This window comes from Scardinius erythrophthalmus (assembly GCF_964197995.2).
Source record: "Scardinius erythrophthalmus genome assembly, chromosome: 9".
Taxonomy (NCBI): domain Eukaryota; kingdom Metazoa; phylum Chordata; class Actinopteri; order Cypriniformes; family Leuciscidae; genus Scardinius; species Scardinius erythrophthalmus.
Genome location: NC_138229.1, coordinates 19,187,774 through 19,214,468, shown reverse-complemented (window position 1 = coordinate 19,214,468; position 26,695 = coordinate 19,187,774). Strand labels below are relative to the sequence as shown.

Genomic DNA, 26,695 nt, shown 5'->3' with positions numbered 1-26,695 from the left:
CTGACAAGTCAAACTGTCATGAGATGAGGATACACATAAAAGTCTTGGATCCTGTGTTCCTACATGTCTGTTAGCTTTCATTCTTTAGACATCTTTAGGCCTTCTCTCATGTGAACTGAGGGTGGGCTGAAAATAAACACCTATTAAAACCATTTTATTCCTGTTCTTCAGAGAACCATGACAGCATGAACTCCCTGGACTATGTGCTTGTGAGATATTTTTGGCACAGATTACAGAGCATGGTAACCCATGACAGACACAAAAAATTGCCAGAGGGGGCAGGGAGACATGGGCATCACCTAATTGTTGTGACGACAGGATACTTCAGTGCATCTGTAAGTTGAGTTTAGCACATGTGTTATGGCTATCACAGAGGGGGATGTGGATTGTCTTCTTTTAATCTGAGACACTGTGTAGCTGCAGGCCGTGTTTGATGTGAAATGTCTATGATATGCTTTAGTTGCATGCCCTATTACACACCAGAAATGTTTGCTTTTGACCACAATGTCCTTTTACAATAGGCGGTGTTTAAAAAAACAGCCAGATGAACTGCTGAACTACATCTTCAAATCCTTCTGCGGCTAGACCGAATCCAAAATCGTTGTGTTGCTGTTGGATTCTCAAAGTATGCATCCATAGTTTTTGAGCTAATGCTATAGCCACAAAAAAAGTGTAAAAAGGTCAATAATTTTAACCCTGAATTAACATTTTTTTTACCCTGAAATTCAAAAAATAAAAACATAAAATTAAAAGAGCGTTCCTGTAACTGGGTAAAAACTGACTTGCTATAAAAAAGTCACCATCTTTATCTAAAAAGAAAAGTAGCAGCATGCTATGTTTGTAAGTATGCCTATATTTTGCATACAAACCGTAAAACTGAAAGTAAAAGCAATATTTGGAGAAAAGAAATTGTATTATTTGAGTTCAGTCATTGGAAAATACAAAAAAATTGTTGTTGAAACAATTTTACACTCAGAAATTACTAGCAAAATTTACCCTTAATTACTAAGTAACACTGAATTAAACATGAATTTTGAAAGACTGAAATTAAACGTTCTCCAATAATCTATATTTACAGCTAGTAAGAGTGTTTTTTTTTGTTTGTTTTTTACAGTGTAGCAATAAATTAATCTTCTTTAAGAATTTGTGTTTTCCCATTTTAAGGGTTAAGGTGAATTTAGCTTAAAGCTATACTGTACTTACATGGAAATACTGTTAGCATGCTAGAAGAATATGGTATACAGAAATGACATTGGTACAGTAATCTAATACAGGTGAATTCTCTTACTATATGCTCAAAAGTCTAAAAGACAAAGAATATATACTCTTATTGGTGCCATATATAGCAGCACAGTGGTTAGAAGAACACACCATTCAATGCACCCTAAGTTCAAATGCACACTATGTTGATGACTGTAAATATGTCAGTGCATATGTAAAAACATCCATGCGAACAGCTATAGTTGAGCACTTATCCCAATTAAAAATATTGGCTCATGCCGAGATATTTTTGTTTTAAATAACTCTAAACATTCTTGATTATGAATTGGTTCTGCACTGTATTATTATGAAGAGCAGATAGTTATTGTTAAAGATCCTCTCTTCCCTTACAGGCTTTGAAGCACAATCAGTTTCATCACTCTTCTCCATCCCTTATTCTGGTTTATTTTAGTGTCACTCCAGAGGGGAATGGGAGAGACTTAGTAGGAGGACTGCCTTCTTTGCTGCAACATTTATTGTTTTGAGTAATTTCTTTATTCCTTACAGCTTCAGTTTTTTTTTTTGTTTGTTTTTTTTTTTTTTAAGTCTTTAATGACCTGAACTGTGCCATTATCGAATAGTGTGACAGTTACTCAGTTAACTTTAAAATAATTTGGCTCCCTCAGCTCCAGATCCATAGTAACATGATCCAGATGGGGGCAGACTTACGTCAACATAACATGAGAAAATCATCTTGGATGTGTGAAATGATGTTATGCAAGTTCAACATGAGGTGTAAAACAGAGTCAGTGTCACATTACCTCCCAAAATTGCAAACCAGAAGCATTTTGAAAGCATGACAGACAGACAGACAGACAGACAGACAGACAGACAGACAGACAGACAGACAGATAAGTTCATTCAACATAGATAGTTTACCTGTGTGCTAATCATTCAAGAGCAGTACAACATACTCACTAAATGAGGATAAGGTGGGGAGGGAGCTCCTAGCCTATCACAACCATACATATGGGAGTAAATCTCTCTGCTCTCTATCCCTTCTCTCTCTCTCTCTCTCTCTCTCTCTCTCTCTCTCTCTCTCTCTATGCCCGAATGTGACTTAGCTGTGGCTCTGGTCTGCATGCACAGCAGTAGGAAAGGAACTGACACACAGTGATCATCTCTGCTGGCTCCTTGGTGAAATCTGCATGGCGACTTAACACATAGATTACATCTGCATTAAGAGCACTGTGTTTCACCAGCAACTACACAAGTCAAGCTGATTAGAGCCCGATGCTTGCCTGGTGCTGGATTATTAGGAGGATCATTTCTCCAAAGCGGGAGAAGTGATTAGACATCAGCATGCTGTGCGTTTCTACATAGCGAGAGAGTTTATCAACCTCAGCTCTTCCAATGATCCAGTTTTTCAAGCATTCAGTTGTGTCTTCACTGTGCTGCCTCAAGCTGAGCATATGGTCTCCAAGGACTCCTCAACTACTTCAACTGGTTCCACTCTCCAGTATTCATCAGATAAAGAATTAATTTGAACAGAGAACAGCAGCAAATGAATTAGTTGGATGTCAGGTTATCTGCAAAGTTTGGACAGGTGAAGGTGAGTGCAGTTTCAGAGGGAGGGGAGAATTTTGGAAAAATCCCTAACGAGAGTGCTTAAGGAGAACCTAGAGAGATGTCCAAACCTTCACGTCTGGTCAAACCCTCCAAGCAATCCCGAAAGGAACCTCAAGGGAACCGTTCACACATGCTGGTCGTCGGGGAGAGGTTGATGAGGGCTGGCAGTGAGGGCAACCTGGTGAGATCCAGACCAACCCAGAAGTCTTCTGCCACCAATCCAGTGGGATCCAATCCAGGTATTACTGCTTCATAAATCTAAATGTTAGCACTATAGCTTGTGATTATATTGATTAAATGTATTTGTATATGTCACGCTACAAAATATTACACATATGACCATGTACACGCATACAGATGATTACATTTCCGCCATTAGTTTAGATAGCTCGTCTAAGGAGCTATTGTCCAGTATTCCTGACTGCAGCACATGAGTGCGCTTGTATAGTTTGGCTGATATCCCCTCTATATGGGGAGATTAAGACAGGGCTTTAACCCTCACTGTTCACTCTGCTGATTAGTTACATTCCCCTCCTCATCATCAAATTCTTGATCAAATCACTTGATCTCATTGGTGCTATCAAACCAGCCACTCTCAGCTAGACTCACTGAGTTACTCATGTTTTTAGAAAGTGATTGAATATTTAGATGAACATAGCTATATTTATAAAGCTGATTTAAGCATTACAATGAATAAAAATGGTTTATGAGCCAGAGGATTGTATCAGTCTATCTCTATGCAATTTCAGACTGATTTTAATGACAATTTATGTTGATTTTATAATCTCACCTATATTTTAATAAATGAACAATGACATCTGTGTACTTGTGTGCACTGATGTATCAACATTTGGGCCCAAAAAAGATTTGAGAAAACTATGTGATGTTCAGAGAGAACAGCAGTAATGAGAAAATCTCTGAGGTGATGTCAGAGCGGTTGACTTGCAAGTTTGACAGTTTGGTTAGGCAAAAGTTTTAAAGAACTGTCATTGCTCTAATTAGGTCAGATTAGCAACCACAACATGGTAGCTAAATGGGTACAAGGATTGAGCCTTTTAATTCAAGTATTATACCAAACACAAAAATGGTCTTGTGCTATACTTATATTATTATTTATTATTTCATTCAAATTTTGGCCAGTTATCAGCCACTACCTTCCTTGTAATCCAAAGTTCCACAATAATAACACACATATCAAACATGCCCTTTGGTAATTTAGCTGAGTAATTCAGTCCAAACTCAGTCAGTTATGTTGTGCCTTTGGTTGTCAGAATCAGAATGCAAAAAAGATGGTCTTCATTTTATAGAATACTGTCGTCGAATACGCCCTTTGAAGCTAAACGCAGTCGTACAGTACATGTTTGCAAACCATTAAATGGACAGACTGGAATGATGAAACCTGCAACAGTTACCCTATACTTTTAAAGCATGAATTTGATGTAAGCAATAGATCTACACATAATATTCACATACAGTATTCAGTTCATAGGGGGCATAATGCCCTACAGTAACAGCATTACATAATATTTAAATCTATAACATATATTTTTAAAAAAATCGCAAAATTCAGATTTTTCTTCTAAGAATTATGAGATAAGCTTGGAATTACAAGAAAAAAAAGTCAGAATTGTAAGATATAAACTTGCAATAGAGTGCTACAACCATGAAGTCAAAACATGGAAGACTAATTTGCCCCTGGTTCCCTTGAGATTTTCCTATGGGGTTTAATAATTGGGTTTTTCAGTTTATGAGTAAAACAAAACCATAACTTGACAATACTTGGACATTTTTTTGTCTTAAAATTTTTCTCTAACAATACCATTACACCCACCCATACCGAAAACACAAATTCTGAGCCCATCCATCCATCCATCCATCTTCTACCGCTTATCCGGGGCCGGGTCGCGGGGGCAGCAATCTAAGCAGGGATGCCCAGACTTCCCTCTCCCTAGACACTTCCTCCAGCTCTTCCGGGGGGACACCGAGGCGTTCCCAGGCCAGCCGGGAGACATAGTCTCTCCAGCGTGTCCTAGGTCTTCCCCGGGGTCTCCTCCCGGTGGGACATGCCCGGAACACCTTCCCGGGAAGGCGTCCAGGAGGCATCCGGAAAAGATGCCCGAGCCACCTCAACTGACCCCTCTCGATGTGGAGGAGCAGCGGCTCTACTCTGAGCTCCTCCCGAGTGACCGAGCTTCTCACCCTATCTCTAAGGGATCGCCCAGCCACCCTGCGGAGAAAGCTCATTTCGGCCGCTTGTATCCGGGATCTTGTCCTTTCGGTCATGACCCACAGCTCATGACCATAGGTGAGAGTAGGAACGTAGATTGACTGGTAAATCGAGAGCTTCGCCTTGCGGCTCAGCTCCTTCTTTACCACGACAGACCGGTACAGGGACCGCATTACTGCAGAAGCTGCACCGATCCGCCTGTCAATCTCCCGTTCCATCCTTCCCTCACTCGTGAACAAGACCCCAAGATACTTGAACTCCTCCACTTGAGGCAGGAGCTCTCCACCAACCTGAAGCGAGCAAGCCACCCTTTTCCGACTGAGAACCATGGCCTCGGACTTGGAGGTGCTGATTTTCATCCCAGCCGCTTCACACTCGGCTGCAAACCGTCCCAGTGCATGCTGGAGGTCCTGGTCTGATGAGGCCAACACGACAACATCATCCGCAAAGAGCAGAGATGAAATCGTGTGGTCCCCAAACCCGACCCCCTCCGGCCCCTGGCTGCGCCTAGAAATTCTGTCCATAAAAATTATGAACAGAACCGGCGACAAAGGGCAGCCCTGCCGGAGTCCAACACGCACCGGGAACAAGTCTGACTTACTGCTGGCAATACGAACCAAGCTCCTGCTCCGGTCGTACAGGTCGTTGCAGCCGAGTGTGAAATTCTGAGCCAGTTATGCTTATTTTTTAAAATGTATGTATGTTTCTAACGTGTAAATAAGACAGTTTGGGATGTGAGCAGTTTACGCTGTAGAACAAAACGTCAAATTATAAATGATCAAGTTATGTTTTATTTTAATCATAATTGAAAAACCACATTATAAAACATCATAGGAAAATCTCGAGGGAACAAGTGGCGAAAGTCTTCCAGGCTTTAATGTCATCCCTGTATCACTCTATATATTTTTGAGTAAAATAAGTTCTGTGGTAAGCATAACTTGATGATACTTGGACATTTTGCTCTACAACGTAAACTGCACACACTTGCACCAAAATGTTCTTATATTGTAACTTATTAGAAAAATCTAAAAAAATATTTAAAAAAAATAAAGACAGCTTCAAAATGTGCTTTTTCAGCATGGGTGTTTAGTGTGTGTAATTTACGTTAGATTAAAATGTCCAACACTCTTGAAAGGCTCCATGAAGAGCCTTTAACACCCATGGAACCTTTCCATTGCACAAAAGGTTCCTTAGAGTGGAAAAGGGTTCTTTAGATTATTAAAATGTTCTTTACACTAAGACAATATGGTTCTTTTCAGAACTGCTCACTTAAAGGTTCATTGGGGAGCCAAAATGGTTGTTATATGGCATCGCTATACGAACACCCCCTTTTGGAATCTTTATTTTTAAGAGTGAAGTATTGTCAAGTTATGCTTATTTTACTCATAAATTGAAAAACACCCGTATAAAAACCCATAGGAACCATTTGTGAAATAGGCTTCTGGGTTTTGAAGTCACAGCTGCAGCACTCTACTTAAAATAAAAAAGTAGATTTATTCATAAAATAAAAAAACGTTTATTTTTCCATTGACTGATACTGCAGAACTGTCATTATACCAGGTAGGCTCAGCCCACAAAACATGTCACCAAAATGTTTGCAGACAATTTTATTTCAATGGTAATTTATACAAAGATATATATGTACTACCATTTAAAAGTTTGGGGTCAGTAAAACAACAACAACAACAATTTATTACAGATATGTAATAACAATATATATATATATATATATATATATATATATATATATATATATATTGTTATTACATATCTGTCACTACTTGATTACAGTTTGATTTTTAGTTGCTGTTATAGTATTTATGATTTATACTTATTCATGTATAGCACCTATTTATTATATCAGTCTCCAGTGACTTTCAAATGCCAAAATACCTTTCTTTCACTTCAATGATTTTCACTCACACTGCTTAGAGAGGTATGAGATTGAAGGCACAGCCTTAAAACAACTGGCCCCTGCTGTCACCCATTCCCTCTGTCGGGTCTGTTAAAACAGAGATTTATTCCAGAGACAGCACCAATCCTGCCACGCTGCTGAAGATACAGTACATGACATTTCCACAGGCACAGAATCCAACACAGCGTGGACTCTTAAGAGTTCTTTCTACCCTCAGAGGCTCCAAATGTGCTGAAAGAGATTCCTCTGAAAAACCTGCAGCACCAATTTCCCTCATGAGCTGCCACCTAATTTTAAAGCATCTTTTCTTGTGGCTATCTGTGCACTGAACTGTAGCCCATGTTTATAAAAAGAATATATTTTTTCCTATTCAGCTGATCTCCAAATTGCATTTTTAGCAAAAGTTGCACCTGAGATTTGAGGGTTTGTTCACTACCTAATTGTAGACTACTAACTTGTGTGAAAGTAGATGAGTTAGTTTCATATTAATGCCGTTTTTCCAGTAGGTGGAACGTTTCCAACAAGAGAATAATCAAACACACTGGCAACAAAAAACCCTCCATATTCTGTAAAACAGGTTGCATTGCATCCAGTTGAGATCACTTCATAAATATATATAGCTCTTTTACTCAAGATGCCTTCAAAGGAGCTACCAAAGATGAGCCATGTCCATGATCCATGTCCAAAGATGTCCATTGCATATGTCGACTGATATCTTCTTTTCACTAACACTCAGATTTTATAATTAAATAAAATGGCAACAATTAAAATAGGCCAAGTTAGCTGATTATTTAAAGTCCATATATATCGCCTTCAGTTCATACTGCTGTTAACACTTTTTGTTCATGTGGACATTAAACATAAAGCCTATTAGTATTGGAAAGTCCGATTCAAACTTGTGAATCATTTATTTATTCCTCCCACATGTAGCATTAGAAAATCAGAATCATTCTAAGACGGCTCATTCAGACTGATTTAACTTATATTTCAAACCATAGATTCACAAAATCTCACTATATTTATGAAATTTGCATAGCATTTGGAGGCTATTGCATGGACAACCCCCCACCCACAAATTACCAGCCCGGCCCTTAAGTAACTTCAAGCTAGCTACTTTTTATTTGTAACTGCTTTAAATTATGATTGCCTTTTTAGTGCTAGCTTGGGGAAAAGAAAATGATGGCTACAGAAGTATGCAAGGCTGGAGATCATTTGGGCCCCATATCTGCTAAATTGTGGGATTACATTTTCCTTCTCTGCAACTGTATGGCAAAAATGAAAAGTTATCAGAAAGAAAAGTTCCTCTAGTTAATGCTCATCACACCATAAATGCTATAAGAGAGAAACAGGATGTTTACACTACCATTAGAAAACACTTTAGTGACTCCAAAATGTGTTTGTTTTCTCATCAAAGCTTAAAATTTCACTAAATCAGTTTACTAATCTGCTTATTGTACACAAAAAAAATTAAGATGTCTTCATCTTGCTATAGTGAACTGAACTTTGATGCTCTGTAGTTATATAACCTCCCCACATCTGCCTCTGATGCACTAATGTAATACAAGAATTAGCCAGATCTTCATGTGCCATTACGTCAGCTTAATCAGCAGGAAGCGATATGGTTTGACATCAGTGTGATCTCACACAGGATGTGTGCATGTCTTGTCCCGTTCCTCTCTGCTGCCCTGTCCAACCTAATTTTTGTCCATGCCGCCAGCTTAGCTCCGTAGCATTCTCAGTGTTTCCACAGCTTTGGAGCAAAACAGTATAGAAAACACAGAGAATGCAGAGTACAACAACCTCTTCTAAACAATAAAAATAAATAAAATGATGAAGCTTATTTTTTCCCCATAGATTCAATCCTGTGCCACTGAATTAACATTCCTGTCATTCAGTGGCACGTTCTGCATGGAAGAACTGCAGAATGCGGGTTAATATGCTGGCCACTTCTGTGCAATTTTCTGATAATGATTTAGATTTTAAAGCTGCTGTGAGCATGCGTTCAGTCTAATCTCCAGTCGAGTTCAGTTTGTCCGTTTATATAGTTGCTGAGCCCAGGAATATCAGTCCTCACTGTTGAACCACAGATACTTCAAAACTTGAGTGGGCCAAGATCCACACTGCAGAATGCTTAGCTTGGCGTCTTCAGACTGAGTTATTAAAGATACACATCCCCCCCACAACGAAATTGGGCTATAATGAGACTTAGAGGTGACTGGACGGCAGTAGCTCTTCCTCAGGTTGCACTATACTTCTTCTCAGATAATTTATTTCCTACTCATTATAGTCAGGAAAGAAGATTCATTTCAGACCATTTGCCAGCAGAGGCTAGTCTGTGTAAAATAATAATTCTCTAGAGCTGATTTCAAAGTTTATGTTCTATTTTCAGTTGTTTGACAAGCCACTGACTTTAAGCCGCTCATTTTATTTTTGTGTACTTTGAAATAGCCTGACATGTGAGTAAAGTCACACTAATCAGACATTCACAATGTTTCACAAGTATAAGTGTTGTAACTGGCAAGAGTGGTGTGTGGTATTGAATGGAGACAGTTTCCTGAGGTAACACATTAACAAAGGTGGAGGTCATGTTTAATTAAAAAAATAGTGTGGTTTGGTTTGCCTCTTCTCTTTCTCTGCCGTCGTGCCGTGTATGTTGTTTCTCGCTCTTCACACACACACTCAGACAAGGAATGAGATGCATTTCCAATAGTATGATTTGGTGGTTTTGTGGCTATAGCACCAGATAGCTGGTTTTGCTATTTTCAGGGCATTTTTGTAAGTTACGGTCATGCCAGTTTAGTAAAAGTTACAGAGGTACAAAATAGGTGACAAGGGACCCAGCATTAGAAACTTTCAATAAGGAGAGAGACCTGACATTAAAAAGCAAACTAAATGCAAAATTAACATTCCAAGCTCAAAACCCTAACTTTAACTAATGTTAAATCTTATGAAAATATTTCACATAAATGAAAAAGAAAAGTTTTTTTTATTATTTTTCAGATTTTTTACTCGACTTAAAAAATTTAACAAAGCCAAATATAAGATATTTATGATTTATGTGCCAGGCAAACCATGCTGGGAACTACAGACCTACTACCCAGTTAGTTATGTCAACAAAAATTATTCATGTAGTCCCAACAAAAAACGTGAACAAGCCGCAACAATCCTTTTTTTTTTTTTTTGGCATCTTCTAAACATAAAAACATCCTGACCTGAGTCATTATCAGAACCAGCAAAATAATTGGCAAGCCACAGATCCACGAATGAATAACTGAATTGTACATAAGTAAACAAAACATCTCCTATATGATTTGTTTGTTTGTTGTTCTCTAGAAAGCACTATGAAAGGCCAACAGCGAAAAAGACTAGGTAAATATGTAAAATTATTGATACATTTATATCTACTGCCACTGGTATTATAACGAAAGGATATGATGAAAGCAAAAATTTCAACTACATGGCTGACAAAAAAAAATAAAAAATCAACTAGATAAATGAATAAACCAACATTTGCTTCATAATGTGACGAGTTTTGGTAGTGATAAACTGCTTCAAGGTGCATAATGAGCCAAGAACAAACTAATGTACATAACTTGAGCTCTTTATTACTGCCCATGCAAGAAAAAGCTCTGTCAGAGGTCTGTACACATGCATCGAGAACAGTTTATTATGTGCATCCTCATTTGAAGCTTTAACTTTTTTGAAATGGCTTTTATTGCACAGCAATGAAAACAGAATACGTCATCTTTATGCTTGGCTGCAACTGTCCTTTTAGATAACTACAACAGATGCTGTCAAATCACAGAAGCATCTTGTAGCTGTCATACAAGGACAACACTAAATTCAACTGCAGCCAAACAAGCCAGATCTAACTGATCAAAAGCCACTGTTTTTAACATGCCACACTGTTCCTCTTTATAGCTAGATATTTGGGTTCATATCTGAGCCCTTGTCTGGACAAACACTAATGTTTTGAGTGCTTTTTCATTTTCTTATATATCTTTGTAACCACCTGAATCAGAGAAGTAAAGTCTGTAAAATTCCTTCTGTTTAAATGCAAGTCTTGTACGATGTAGGTGATTTTAAAAGAATTCATTTTGTAGCTGGATGCATGTTGCATTGTAGCCAAAAGTTGTTGTTTTTTATCTTTTTTTATAATGGGCATTTTCAGCCGTTGATAAATTACAGATTTAGATTACATTTGTCACTGGTTAGTCTGCCCAGAAAGGCTGGTAATTTGGTACTATACACTGCAGGATAGTATTATGTCTTGTTTAGGCACAGCATAAAAAAAAGAGAGATTAGAGTCCCTCCTTCCTGCTCTTTTAACCACCTCACCATTGCTCCCTGTCAGAAGCTCTACACAGGAGCAAACAGCAGAGGAACAATCCTTCTCAGGACCATAATGAATTTCTCCTCCGCTCATCTGTGCTGTTTGTGATGTGTGCTGTACACGCTCACTGAGAGTGTAGTGAACCATTGCAGCATGGCAGTCCAGAGGACCCTGCTCCAGGGCACAAGTGAACTAGATCAATCAGCTTGGCTTTGTCAACCTAGGAAAACCCTCCACCACCACCATTACATCTGTGTCCCTCCCTGCACTGTGCTGCTTTAAGGTGTCACATTCTTTTGGCAGCCTTTAAAAAAAAAAAAAATCAAAACACTGACTGAGACATTTCTTCAAATACATCCTTTATGTCTCCTACAAATCAGTTCATGAGTGACTCAGGGGCGTTTCCTCCGAGGAGCCAAGGGAGGCAGTGTCTCCTCAAAAAAGCTGAATGAGAAAATAATCGATATTACAAAAATAAAATGCAAATATCACAATATGTGACATTAAAAAAAAAAAAAAAAAGTGTAAAAGTCACTCGTTTTTATAAAGTAACACTGTCCAACAGCCAATTTAGTTTAAACCCTCAAAGGTGCAATTTTTTCCCCAAATCCCGCCCTGCAGCTAATTTCATTGGTTAAGGTTACAGTGACAGGTAGGTTTAGTGATCAATGTTTGGTGTGGGCAATCAGTACTGTGATTGGCAGACATGACCAATAAAATCTTAAGAATCGGCTGCAAGCTATACAGTTATTCTACATAAAGGCCCTTTATATTAAAAGTTGTTTATATTTTTTAAAAGTTGTTTATATAGTAAATATCTGTCTTTTTTTCTTTTTCTTCTTTCTTTTTTTAAACATTAAGACATAAGTTTGACAGCTCACTAATATGTTTAAAATTCTGGATAATGCAAAACAAAACAAAACAAAACAAAATTATCTAAAATATATTTCAGGACAAATATTGTAAAACAGTACTAAAATCTTTTGTACTAACCAAAACATAATGGTATAATATCACATTATTTTTGTTTTTTCCTGTTAATCAAAGATATAGGAGCTAAAACTTAATTGAGTGTTTTAAAAAATACATTAAAATCACTTTACTTTTAGAATGTATTGTTAAATATATTTTTTCAAATAACTTTATTTATAAACTTTTTTTGGGTACAGTTAAAATAGAGCAAGATTGTGTTTTCACTAACTCCTTAGACTGAGATTAAACTAACCTTAATGTTAGAAGTATTTTTTAAGCCTATTAGTTAAATGTTAAAAGTGATGGCTTCCAATTATTTAAAGGGGAACTAAGCAGGGTTTTTTAGCTTAATTTACCTCAACTGAACAGCTTTGGAGTCATTGGAATGGTTATATAACTTTTTTCGGGTTGAATGGTGGCCGTCTCGCTTTCCCCTAGCATCTGTGAGCAGAAAAAAACATCCTTGCAACTTTAACGCCGGCCTCAGCGTCAGGAAGTATCGCGTGATATCAGGTCTCGCGATGTAACGAATTGCTTTACGGCACTACACACTATTCGCTATAGCTTTCTGTGTATCATACATAACTCAGAGGACATGGCTCCGTGCGTTCGCCGGCTTCTTTGAAAACAAATGCGCATGACCAGATTGAGAAGATGGGAGGGGGGAGAGTCGCCAAAGTTTTTACGACAGTGATGTCAAATATCTTTTCCGAAGCTGTAGGGGGAGCTCTACAGAGAAACCCGCGAGTAAAAAGCGAAATGGCCAAACACTGCATAGCGCCGCTTTAATGTTGAATGGTTTTAGTTACAAATTTTATCCCCAGAAATTGATGAAATGAAAAATCCATTTGACATCAGTATCAGTATTGGTATACCAATAGTTGTTTTAACCCAATGTTGGGTCAAATATGGACTAACCCAACGTTGGGTTAAAAATGCCATTTAAAAATGGACAAATTGCATTTTGGACAAAATCAAAAATGGACAAAAATGCAATTTAAAAAAGGACAAATTGCATTGGTTACATTAAAAATGTAATCCAACGGCTGGGTTTGTCTATTTTTAAATTGCATTTTTAACCCAACGTTGGGTTAGTCCATATTTGACCCAACATTGGGTTAAAACAACCCAGCAGTGTGTATCAGTGATACTGGCCTTCATTCATAGTATTTAATAAAATAAATATTTAAAATATACGTCATTATTGTTTCTACATTGATTTTGACATTCAGTGTGAAAACATGCTTTACAATATAAAATATATTACAAATTGTAATGTTAGGTGTGATTAATTGAAAATTATTACAGAAAAATGCGCAGTTTATGTTCATTTCTTTTAATCAATTGGCATCACTAATACATTGTTTTAGACAGTCTAAAACAAAACCAGACATGTACATGACCACTGAACAAAGCTGAGTGGCGCTGATTTGCAGTCAATTCTCCTTTACTAAAACCTGAAGTCAGAAAGAGTTTCATGAGTGTGACTTGTATCCTAGAGACCTGGTGTATTTATACCCTCCTTATGGGTTAGCTTGGAAACAGAATACCATTAGTGAAGAGCTTAGAGGTATAAACTTGGCTGTGGCAGCTCTTAAGTCTCTTATTGGTTGAATAAAGCTGACCTGCTCAGGGACTTTTATCTGTGTTGTTGGTGTCTATCTAATGGTGCTGAAAGAGGAACGACTAAAAATATGATGTCCTCTGGGCAGCCCTTCATATAAATGTCAGTTTTGCCCATTGGACTGTATAGTTGGACTGTTATCGCTTTGTTCTCAGTCTTTCTTTTAAATGTTAAAAGTGGGTGGGGAGAAAGTTACTTGATATGAAAAGTGCAGTCACAGCGGACTTTTCCCTCCACAGACGCACGTCGGTTAACTAAGAAATACACTTGCGCTCCCGGGGGCGGTTCAGAGCAAAGAGGAGGCGTGTTCCGGCGCAAACGTTCCCTGATGCTATTTTGAAGGTTTAGAAAACAATTCCGCCACTAACCGAAAAAAAATAGTTTAAAGTCAGTGGCGCTTGCGCATGTTATTCAAATGCTATTTTAAGGGCGCATGCTTGGCCATAATCAATGTAGCGTGTGCACAACGCGCATACACTTTGCTTCTCTCATCAGAAGCAGCGGTTTTTATTTTTGCAAATCATACATTATTACGATAGATAGATAGATAGATAGATAGATAGATAGATAGATAGATAGATAGATAGATAGTTTATTATAAAAGCATACATCTAGCTTACACATTTACCCAAATTATCATACGCCTGTTTAACCAAAGTTAATTTGGGTGTGTTTCTCCATCCCCAACGTCCCTGACGAGATCGTCGGTCTCCTTGGCTGTGAAGCGCTCCTGGCGCGCGCCTGGCAAATCCGCCGTTATAATAGGAATCCGCTAGAACAAGCGCGCCTGCTCTTAAAGGGAATGTGAGATGACGCTCTGATTGGTTTATTTCACGTTACGCCCAAACCACACCTATGAATAATGAAGCTACTTCAGACCAACCCCTTTTAGATTTGCGCCGGGCGCAAGAATCACTTATCCCGCCGGGAAAATAGCAACAGCGCCCAAGACCCGCCCACAAAGTTACTTGCGCTTTGCGCTTGACACTTGCGTTTCAGATCGTTAAAATAGGGCCCCATATGTGTTATGTCTATCAGCATATTAGAATGATTTCTGAAGGATCATGTGACACTGGAATAATGTCTGCTGAAAATTCAGCTTTGCCATCACAGAAATAAACCCAGCCAGCACAGCCATGTAGGGCCCAAATTGGTTTGACCTGGGCTATCTAACTGGGACCCAGCCAGTTTTGTCCTCGGTTTCCATGTAGGCCCCACATGGGTTTGCCCAGATGAAATGAACACTGCTTAGTGTGCACAGTACAGGCTGTTTAATGTATTTTAACACTTTACACTCTTGAGTGTGGACTCATATACACTCCCAGCCCCAGGAGTGTTAATTTAACACCGCTCCATCTGAAAGCAGGTGATGGCGATTTACTACTAATCAAGGAACCGACTTTACTGACGAGATGCGCCTAACAGGTGATGTAAAGTATTTTATCTTCAGTTGATTTCATCCAAGGTTGTGGCTGGAAGTAGTTCTTGTGTTTCTCTTTCCTTCAGTGATTATGCTTGTTAACAGCAGGTGTTCATCAATAATGCACTATCATTATTCAATCACTTAATTATCTCATTACCTCCAACACTGATTCAGTGTTACATTAAACAGCCTGTACTGTGCACACTAAGCAGTGTTCATTTCATCTGGGCAAGCCCATGTGGGGCCTACATGGAAACTGAGGACAAAACTGGCTGGGTCCCAGTTAGATAGCCCAGGTCAAACCCATTTGGGCCCCACATGGCTGTGCTGCTGGGAAGTACAGTTTAATAAATATATTCATTTTAAATTGTAATAATATTACAGTTTTTTATCTATCAATATGAAGAGAATTGTTTAAAAACACTTTAAAACATCTTACCAACACCAACATTTTGAGTGTTAGTGTATAATACAGTATAAAAGTATGTTGTTTAGAGACTCGTTGTGTAGAAGGGATAGTTGCTTTGGCTCAAAGGCTTGTTGATTCTTTCTTTCTCGCTCTATCTGGGGATGGACAGGAAGAGAGGGTGGAGGAACCAGCTACGGAAATTGGTGATTAACTAAAACAAGCAAAACTCTTTCCAATTCCTGCAAACAATGGGCAGGTGTTGGAAATATTATATGAAAAACAATGAGGGATGGAATTTTTTGCCTCTTCTGAGAAACATCTTGCTATCCCACTTTATTAAGGTGGGGGTGCAGAGATCAAAATCAGCTCTACTGCTTTAAACTTTGTTAAAAATGTTGTTGAAACCTCTGTTGTTGTCTGTTCAGGGTCACAGGTAGGGTTTGTTGCTGAAAAACGAACCCCTTGCTGACAGAATAAGAGCTGTGCTTTTAAACGTGAAGGAATGCTCTCATTGGCTTTGTGTTCTTTGTCTTAAACCCCTGATGCCTTAACCTGTGTCCAAACCCTCTGGAACCACAAACATAAACACTTCTTACTTGTCTATGCCTTTTAGTCAGTGATCTCTCGATCACCTCTTGTCCTGTGTTTGCTGATAGTTTACAAAGGTTAGTCTTACAATAGACCCTCCCATTTGCTGCATCTCTAATTCACACACGGTCTAACTTACATACATTTCAGCTCTGAAGGGCAGAGAGTAGAGCAGTGGTTTGAAAAGTGAGCGAGACACTCGTATATTTACAGTATTTTACAATCACTTTGTTACTATTTTCAGAACCTTGATGTCATTTTTCACAACTCTAGACACAAAACTCACAACCAATGATCAAAATGCACATTTTTCAAAACTCTAACCCTTTTCTCAATTGCTTGGATACAATACACATAAAACTTAGATCATTTGTTCATTCAACAAAAATCACCTGTTCAATATGACACAACTTAACATCAAAGTATTACTATTTCAAAAGGCAATTCACACATTACATTTCAAATGAGTGTCTATTCATTTCCTTACATTGATCTAACTATCAATTGATACAACTGCTCAAAATGATAAGTAACTGTTGCATTATTCTTAATGCATAGTTGTATGGAAACAGACAAACAATCTTCCATGTTTACTAAATCATGAAAGTTTCAAGATAACGGGATTCATTGTCACCAATTAGCGTGGAGCATGAACCATTTAGACTACAATATCCATGGATGTAGCCTAATATTTGATCATAATGCTTCATCAGACACTGTGTCTATGGTCCCAAATACTGTACCACCTTTTTAGACTATACAGTATTGACAGCACTGCACTGTACAGATAATCACTCCTGTTCTGTTTCTTACAGTACAAGCAAGCAAGTTGAGGAACACTGCATTTGATGTTTTGCAGTCTTTTCTTTTCTATTTCATAGCTAATTACAGTATTTTTGCTTTGATTCAAATAACCCTATGTTGTGATTGTACTGTAGTGTTTTTCATCAATATATTACAAACTTTGTTCAATGATTCCACTGTAGTATTCTCTCTATTACTGCAGTGCTTTTACAGAGATGTATTTACTGTACATGTAGTGCCATAATGAAACCTGTATCAACTATTTTGTTCTACAATATTTAATGATTGTACGAACAATGACACAATGAAACTATCAGTTGCTTGTGTGTGGGTGATCTATAGTTATGTCTCAACGGTATTTCACAGTAAATTAGTTTTTTGAAACAATGATTGTGCAAGTGCAAGATTTCTTTAAAGATGTGAATGCACAATGCAATGTTTTGAACATTAGATAGCCTGTGTTACAAGTGATAACCGTTTTGAGTTTTGTGTCTAGAGTTTTGAAAAATGACATCAAGGTTCTGAAAATAGTAGCAAAATGATTGTAAAAAACTGTAATAGAGGGAGGCAGTGTGAGCCTCACACCGAGCAGGATGCACATGCCAACTTACTCAGAGGACATTTACAGCTGGTGAGTTTTTGTAGGACTGAATTACCCCTATAAATGTCAATTCATTTATAGGCACACATTTCATAAACTGTAGTTTGGGGTGCTTTGGTTTTATGTTTGTATTGTTGCTTAAGAACTCCTTTGCAGATTTTGAACTTTGCCATTGAGATTTATATTGCATGTTTTAACAACCACATTCAGCCTGTAGTAAAAGTGCTACAATTATTTAGACTTCAGCATTTTTGCAAAGCTTTTTGTAAAGAGTGTGACGTTTCAGATTTTGAAAGATCATTTTTACATGGCAAGCATGTAATATATGTTTATGGCACTCAGAGCACGTTTTCATACTTAATCTACCTCACTCTGTTGCACTGTTGTATTTAAGGTAAATCCATATTTATGCACCACCATGAGTGATGAAGTATGTATGGTCATGTCATATAATTCATATTCAGGTTATTAATTTTCAGGAATTGGGAGCTTGTATCATTTCAGATGATTAATTTAATAGAACGATCGTGGAATGAAAAATTGGCAGTTGCTAAAAAGGTATCAGCATGGAGCCAAAAGTTTTCACTTTTCTTGTTCCTTTACTCAGAAAATGTTTGAGTAATGCTTTATTTTGGCGAACCACATATGTGCTTGTATGATTTAGTAACAGGAACAGTGTTTTGGCTCTACCTCACTTTCAATAGATTGACATTGGCAAAATGAGAGTGTGAAATGTGCAAGTGGAGTGTTGCTCACCTCATTTGCAGTAAAGATGTTATTTGTGTCATATACTTTCACACATGCTGGCCAAGTGATCGTTTCTTGCATTAGAGAGCGCAATAAAGCAGTCATCTCCGTTTAATCAAAAGTTCTGTCCTTTAGTAGGAAATAAGATGTCTGATGGCTTTATGGTCTGTTGAAAACACTGCAACTAGATGCAGCAAAGCCCTTAAAATTAAAAAACTCTTGGTGATAATATTATAACAATGAGTTTTCTTAATTATGAATTGTTGTTTTTTTTTTTTTTTTTTTTTTTGTATTAAACCAGTTCTGCACAAACAATGGTCTGTTACGGTCTGCATTGCAACAAATCAAGTGCTGGGAATGGTCCATCGCAAAGTATCCTTCTACCAGTATCCTACAATACTTAACTTTTGTACCTCTAGCGGTCGGAGTATAAAAAAAACCTGCAAATTATTTGCGGATGAACATTATTGAGGTAATTATGTGGGTTGGGCTTAGTAGCTTTAACAACTTTACAGCCTCATTAAAGTTGCGATGTAATGGAAGTACCGACAGATCTTTTCTAATTGTGACGTACATCCAAATTTAATGGATTATCGAAAAAGTGAAAAAGTATGTTGGTGACTTTGTTCTATCTAACTGTTGTGAATAGATTTTGACATGGCCTTTGCTCTCAAAAATGAATGAAAGCTTGAAGCTGATTGTGAAGTGGCGGGGTTTAAGCAGACGGAATTATTGGAGAAATCCAGCATATACGACACCAGAGAGAAGTTTGTCGTTTCACATTATCTACATTTTGATTAAACATTAGGAGGTTAATTTCTGAAAATTTCTATAGTCAAATAAGAAATTTATTTTCAATATATAAAAAATGTATTGTTTCAGAATAATGCAGGATGCCATTTAACACGCTCTGCATATGAGCCATGGTATCAGTAATGAGTTGGCTATGCAGTATTGAAATCAGGGTTCAACTTCAGATATTTGTGATAGATTAACAGAGATTTGAGTCCTAATGGGGTAGAATGCAGGGCTCTACTGTGAGCCAGCTAAATGGTCTGGGAAATAGCACTGGTTGATGAGGCTTAATTGTTGTTGAGGTCTGCTGAAATGCTGATGGCCATGCATCAGCCCAAATCTTTTGAGCCGAGGCATTTGTGTGAGTGGGTGCTGGATGGGTTGCATTCCGATGCTTTGCTGACTTAGGGAGGATTTGTATTTGACACGAATGTGCCACCAGCGCTGAGTTAGAGAGCAGGAAAGGCTCATTCAATATGTCCAACAACAGCATCAAATGTTTTTTTAATACATTTGATGTCATTTGAAGTAGCAGGTATTCATGCAACAGGCACATGTTTGTACAGGAAGTATACATTTATTGGTACATTGTATTATGTTTCTACATTTTATTAAAGTGCCCCTATTATGCTATTTCTAAGGTTCCTAATTTTGTTTTGGAGGTTTCCTACAACAGGTTTACATGCATCAAAGGTCAAAAAACACTTGAATTTTCTCATAATATATATTGCACATAATTTTTTAATGATTCTCTCTAAATACCTCCTTTCCGAGAGCCCACTCTGCTCTGATTGGCCAGACAGCCCAGTCTGTTACGATTGATCTACAGCGAGTGTCGGAAACTAAACGCCCATTACCATAACTGAACTTCAGCTCAGGAGATTTCCTCAGCTCAGTCCTAAGCGATTACACTGTAAAGACAGTAACGATAACGTCAATTTTACCATATCAATCCAAACACGAGTCCGATGATGAAACATTGGAAGAACTAGTTATTCAACCCGAACCTCCATCGCAAAGATGACTTGAGCAGGACGTTTTTCAGTGACTTCTCGTTGTGAGGTACATTATGAGATGTTGCAACTAATTCCTCACCATCAGCATTAACAAGTGTATGTCCATCAACAAACTGATGTGTATATTTCTAATTTATTGCAGTGCACATGCGGGAACTGTATTAACCGTTTCAATAACGCCATGCGTATGCGTAGCTGAGCACTAATGTGAATGACTGATGTAACATTAAAATTTGCAAAAACAAATCTTGCTTCCTTTATCTCAAAATAGTAAGAACAGCAGACAATCTGCATTTATCGTCACAGTAGGTAAATACAGCATATTAGCAGATTAGCAGAACTATTTCAGTAAGACAGTGATAATGTGAGTTAGCCGGAAACTTGCACAATATAAAACACAAAATTGCGTATTTTAATATATACATCAATAATTATTCATACTTACAGGTTGTGATTCTGAGGAGCAAGATGGTCCAAATAAACTGGGTAAATAAAAAGAGTTTTGCAAATCCTGCGATGAACTCTGAGATTCGAGAAGCAGTCGACTCGTCAGTAAAATTACGTGTTTGAGGGATGGTGAAGTTGTTCGCAGACAACATACAACATAGATGGGCATTATGCAAATGTAGATTGTCTATAGTGACGTAGAACTGTAACGCAGTGGGATTCGAATTACAGACGACTCGTTTAGACAGTTCAGAGTCGGGAGACAATAACTTTATTTATCGTCCACTTTCGACTTTACAACTTTGTAGAACAATTACATTCACAAACAGCTATTACACACTGCATGAAAGGGAATATTAAAAAAAAAAAACATAATAGGGGCACTTTAAAGTTACATATATACAGTAATTATGAGGAACTAGATTATTGGATCACAAGTCCGTGGCCCCCCTCGGTAGAGATCGTGTTCCAGTTGGGTGGGAAAGACAGAGCACACATCAGGTTGAGTGTTGCATATTAATAAATGGCCAATAATAAAATGTGGTTAGTGCCATTTTAATGTATTTACCGACTTTATGATGTTTACACTGCAATGCCATTAAAATATTCATTATTGATGTAAAGAGTTTTATACTTCTACATTACATTTTAATTTGTCCTAATACATTTTAATGCAGGAAACACAATGAAACATTTTGCTGAGCTATAGTTTCTTAACTTAGTTTAGGATAACAATGTATTTTTGTCTAACCCATATTTTATTTTATTTTTTTCACAAAATTTGTTGTGATATCAAACAACAATTGTTTGACCCCTACTGCCCTATGGGGTCACAGATCTCATGTTGAAGACTGGGATAGGTCGAGAAAACCACTTTCTCAAAAAGGGAATGAATTCAACTCCCGTCGTTGAGTTAAAAGTTTGAATCGCCTTTATTATCATCTGTGTAAAGGGACATTCACTTTCTGGACAGTAATTTGGGCAGAGATGTGCAGAATTATTATTTTTTTGGGCCATTTTACAGAAAGAATAAAACTATAGGCTATATTTTAAATGTTTACCTGTGCACAACACTAATATATTGGTGTTTATATTACTAATATACAGATGGCCAAGCTAACACACATCGACTTTTGATTTCATTGGGTCTTTAAAGGATTTGTCACTGCAAACCATGTCTGCTTCAAGGAGGAAATGACTTGAACTATATGCTTTTAGTGTATCTTAGCACTCTTGAAAAAAAAAAACATTGTAACTTCAAGAGTTGTGTTTGGGTCTTTAACTCAATCCTGTAGGGACGATGCATTCTATCAGCCCAGTTTACTGCTCAAAAAACAATGAAGTGATGATCACCAAAACCCAAAGCATTTCACCCAGTGCATCACGTGCAGATTCTGCACTAGCCTGCTAAAGTGTCTGAGTGTGATGTACTTTAATGAGCTCTCTCTGTGCACATGTCCATTTATATTCTGTCGTGCCCTAGAACCCTGGTTAATCTCAGCTGAAGTTCACATATTAATATTTACACTCCTTTGACAATCTAATGCAAGTTAGCCTCATGAATCATGCTTTTCAGAGAAGACTGCAATTTGTTCTGAGCTTGGAGAGAACAAGATTTAATTTTTTTGTTATTTTTTAAATCAACTTCACCATCTCCTCAGCACAGCAGAAGTACTGGTAAAACGATGAGCTTGCTGGAACAGTCTGAAGTCATCCACGTCGAGTTTCTGTGTAATATCAGCTGAGGAGCATTTTTCCCTAGTTGTCACTTACTGCTTAAACAAATTAGGGTGGAATAAGGTGGGGGGGGTGTGGCTTAACAGTTCAAAGGGGGTGCTAAGAATAAACAATTAATTGCATCAATGACTTCAATACCCTGCATTTATTGCATTTTACTTATTTAATTTTCCATTTTATCTTAAGGTCACATTGTAAAGTCTACAAAGAACTAAGCAGTATAAATTTTGCTTAAAACCTTTAATATTACCTTATCAGCTCTTAGAATCAATAACAGTTTAATGAAACCTGTCGACTTGCAGTCCTAGACATAGCCTATAGGCGTAGCTACGTATTCATGTCCATGTAGGCCATGGCCTATACTGTATATTATAACATATAGTGAGGGCTTTAAAACTGCAGTAAGCTAAATTAAGAAACGCGCTTTGTGCTTTTCAAAAGTTGTGACAAGGTGTTTTAAAACATTGCGCGAGAAACTGACAAAGCAGAAGAGATGCAATAACGGTCAAAGACGCCTGTTCAACACATTGATCTATATGTTTAGATCTAAAACAACCTTTTCCCTTCATTTTTTTCATCACCAGGCTAGCTAGGGTGAACAAAGTGCAATCATTTATATTAAAATCTACGTTATTTGACGTTTATACCGTGAGTGAATCTTCAAAAAGATCAGTGTAGCTAACGTTACTCACCAATTGCAGATTACAAGAGGACATGTCTGTTCTGAACTATTCCCGAGATGTGTCTAAAGTCTGCAGTCTTTTTCTTCATATTTAATAGCTCTCCAATATGATGATCGTTTGTTGATGAGGAGCTTAAATTCTCTAATGCACTATTTGATAATTTCGCTATGCTAATTCAATTGACTCCTCCCCCGTACATTTACAACATGTATTAACCCCCTTTTTAGGGTTTTTATTTTTTTATTTTTTTATCATCTAAACATTCAAAAGGAAATATAAATAATTTAAATAAAATTACAATTTAAATTAGGGTATATATGTAAACATGGTGACGTTTTGGTGGTGGCAGAACTATCCCTCTGGCCGCTTCACTTAGTTTGCAAGTTTTGTTAACTTGTTTTTTTAACAATGCCTGGAGAAAATCCGATTTTATCTTAATGTGCAAGGTCACTCACTGTCCAGCACTGCGATTGTTATTTGCAAAAGTTAATTTTAACAGATGGAACCAGATTGGCTGACCCGTACAAGCTCAGTCAATGGATGGATGATCTGACAGGATTAACGTTAACGCTACGTTACCTCGGTTGAGTGGCCTGACTTCTACACCTACCCGATAGAGAAACCGAGGGTAAAGAGAAACTGAGGGCATATAAATCTTTAGATGCCTATAACTATGTGCTGAATGGCCATGTACAAGACTTGTGTGGTACGATCCGAAATTCTGCCTAGTCAGAGCCAAGGCCAGAAAACGACAATGTAAAGGATCGTTCTTAGTAATGGAATGGGTGCATTAGGGGGGCCCAACCTCATATTCTTTCATAGGGCCCAAAATTGCTAGCGGCACCCCTGGGCACTCCACCCCAGACTATTGTCATTCTCTTATGAAACTACATTATCCATTATCTTGTTTACTCACCCTATATAAGCCAGGTTCTTTCTATCATTCCCTGTGAAGTCTTGTATGTGTAACACTGCATTTTTTAGTGTTTCCACTGTTTTCCATGGTTCTGGTTTTTGATATTTGACTGTGTCCTCGTTTTCCCATTCCTGTCTCACCCTCTGGATTTGTTTTTTTTATTGGACTGATTTACTGTGCTCTGACCTTTTGCCTGTCTTTTACTACGATTGTAGATTACCCCTTCATTAAAACTGCATTTGGATCCTCATCCTTCGTGTCTAGGAGCAGTTCCTTACAAAAGTGTTGCTGCCATAGTTTATACCGTGTTTTAGTTTTAGGTGAGGAGGAGAGTTGGGTTTGGCTTACTGTTAGTCTGTGTGAATTACATGGGGGCAGGAAAAACAGCCAAGGTTGAATGAATGGAAAAGCCTGTGCAAGGGGGATCTGGGTGATAGCCTATTTCCTGACTGTGTTGATGCTGGTGTCCAAGTGCATTGCCAGGTTAATGGAAGATTCCTACGCTCTTCACTTCACTACAGTTATAGTTCTCTAACAATACGCTCCGATCCTTGATGGAAAGCAGATTTGAACAGCCTGAAGTTGAGTTTTAACAATTTTTTCTTTTCTTTTTTGGCTCGCTAAATTTTGGTTTAAATATGTTGTTGCTACACTGAGAGATTGATACTCGTGGCTAATAAAGCACTTCACAGGTTTCTATGGACACGGTCTACTTTGGACTGCGAGAGGCTATCAAAATAATTGCAAGGTCATGGAATAAGTTTTTCAGGAGAGGTACATTCCTCTCAGTGTGTGAAGCTCAAAGGCAGCCACATTACATTACAGACTCCTATCATTTTATTGGACACTGTTTTTTTAGAAAGCTGTGCTGGCTCAATATTATCAAATATTTGTGAATATTCAAATTTCAATCGGTGTTTCTTTTAACACATAAAAAAAATCATTTTAATTTTAAAGTATTTCCATATTTTAGTTCCAGGTTTAATCATTCAAATTGTCATATTGAGAACTGTCAGTCTTATTAAACACTAGACGGCACTGATAGTGTTTTGAAAATCAAAGACATTTAGTTAACCAAACTGAAGATACTCAAGTCATCTAGCCTAACTCCTGGGCCCATGTGTTCAAAAAGTTAAATCTGGATCAGAATTATTTGGAAATCCCATGTTTTGCTATCCATGATCAGCTAATCCATATTTATTTTGTGCTGTTTCAAAGCAAAATTGGATCACCCTGATTCAGATACACACTTTTTCAGATTATAAGTGTCTCTCATGATGCTTTTCTTTGCTCCCTACTGTACCTGTGTTTTTAAAGGAGAACTCCGGTCAATTTTAACATTGAGCTCATTTTTTTGTACATTTGGAGTGCTGTCAATACAGAGAACAACGACAAAATCGGTGTTGCCTACACCGAGTTATTCTATTTTTAAAATTTGCACCCTATTGACTTCAATGGGGCAAGTAGTAAGCCTGCTTTTTAGCCTCTTAACATCCTTGATGTGTCATTACAAGTGCACAGAAAATGTGAGTGATTCCTTCCGAGTGAACACGGGTGAATCTGACTACAGTAGATGTTAGAGATATTAATAAAAATGAAGTTAATTCAGCCAGCGCTCATACCTCTGTTTACATCCTGTTTTCGGTGGAAGGCCATAGTAATCGATTGTCGAGTTCACGCGCGTGATCATAGGCACTAAACCTATGCGCGTGAACTCGACAATCGATTACTATGGCCTTCCACCGAAAACAGGATGTAAACAGAGGTATGAGCGCTGGCTGAATTAACTTCATTTTTATTAATATCTCTAACATCTACTGCAGTCAGATTCACCCGTGTTCACTCGGAAGGAATCACTCACATTTTCTGTGCCCTTGTAATGACACTTAAAGGATGTTAAGAGGCTAAAAAGCAGGCTTACCACTTGCCCCATTGAAGTCAATAGGGTGCACATTTTAAAAATAGAATAACTCGGTGTAGGCAACACCGATTTTTGTTGTTGTTCTCTGTATTGACAGCACTCCAAATGTACAAAAAAATGAGCTCAATGTTAAAATTGACCGGAGTTCTCCTTTAAAGGAGGCATGGCTTTGGAGATGGTCTGTAGGGATCTTATGCTTTCAAAGCTAGCTTGTTATTGCTAGTGTAACAATATTAGCTCAAAGGGGAAATATTAATAATAATAATTAATAATTATGATTAATTATTAATATTTGGGTCAGTGTGATCTATCCTGGAAGAGATTTGGGGAAACACCAGACTACACATTAATCCATAATAGAAAAATTATTTCAGAATAATGCAGAATAAATCAAATATGACATTTTATTTGTCAGGTAAAATTGTATTAGGCTATGCCACTTACACAAGTAAATTATTAAAATACATGACATCAATTGCTCAAATATGACTCCAAGAGTAAGAAATGCATTCCTGACAGAGACACACAGTGGTGTGTGAGTGTGTTCCGACGGGAAAACAGGTTCCCATCCTGGTTACAGGTTCCCAAAGACTGCTCTGCCACTTACCCATATATACACAGACCAGAACAAAAGGCTTGTACAAATATTTTTAGTGTTGTTTTGGGTCTATTCATGTACCCCAGGGGGTAACACCTGGTTTTGGGGGA

At 37.7% G+C, this 26,695-nt stretch overlaps 1 protein-coding gene across 5 annotated transcripts in view; it reads left to right on the top strand.

The window, feature by feature from the left end:
- Positions 1-2,821: 2,821 nt before the first annotated feature.
- LOC308696313 (sickle tail protein homolog) overlaps positions 2,822-26,695 on the top strand; it is a 65,013-nt gene continuing 41,139 nt past the window's right edge. For 4 of the 5 annotated variants that reach the window (XM_081374866.1, XM_081374872.1, XM_081374871.1 and 1 more), the window contains exon 1: positions 2,822-3,068. In XM_081374866.1, the coding sequence (XP_081230992.1) occupies positions 2,888-3,068 (181 nt within the window). In that variant the 5' untranslated portion in view covers positions 2,822-2,887. Of the gene's footprint in view, positions 3,069-17,685; positions 17,756-26,695 lie in introns of those variants that run through there. The other variant, XM_081374867.1, reaches the window with a different exon arrangement.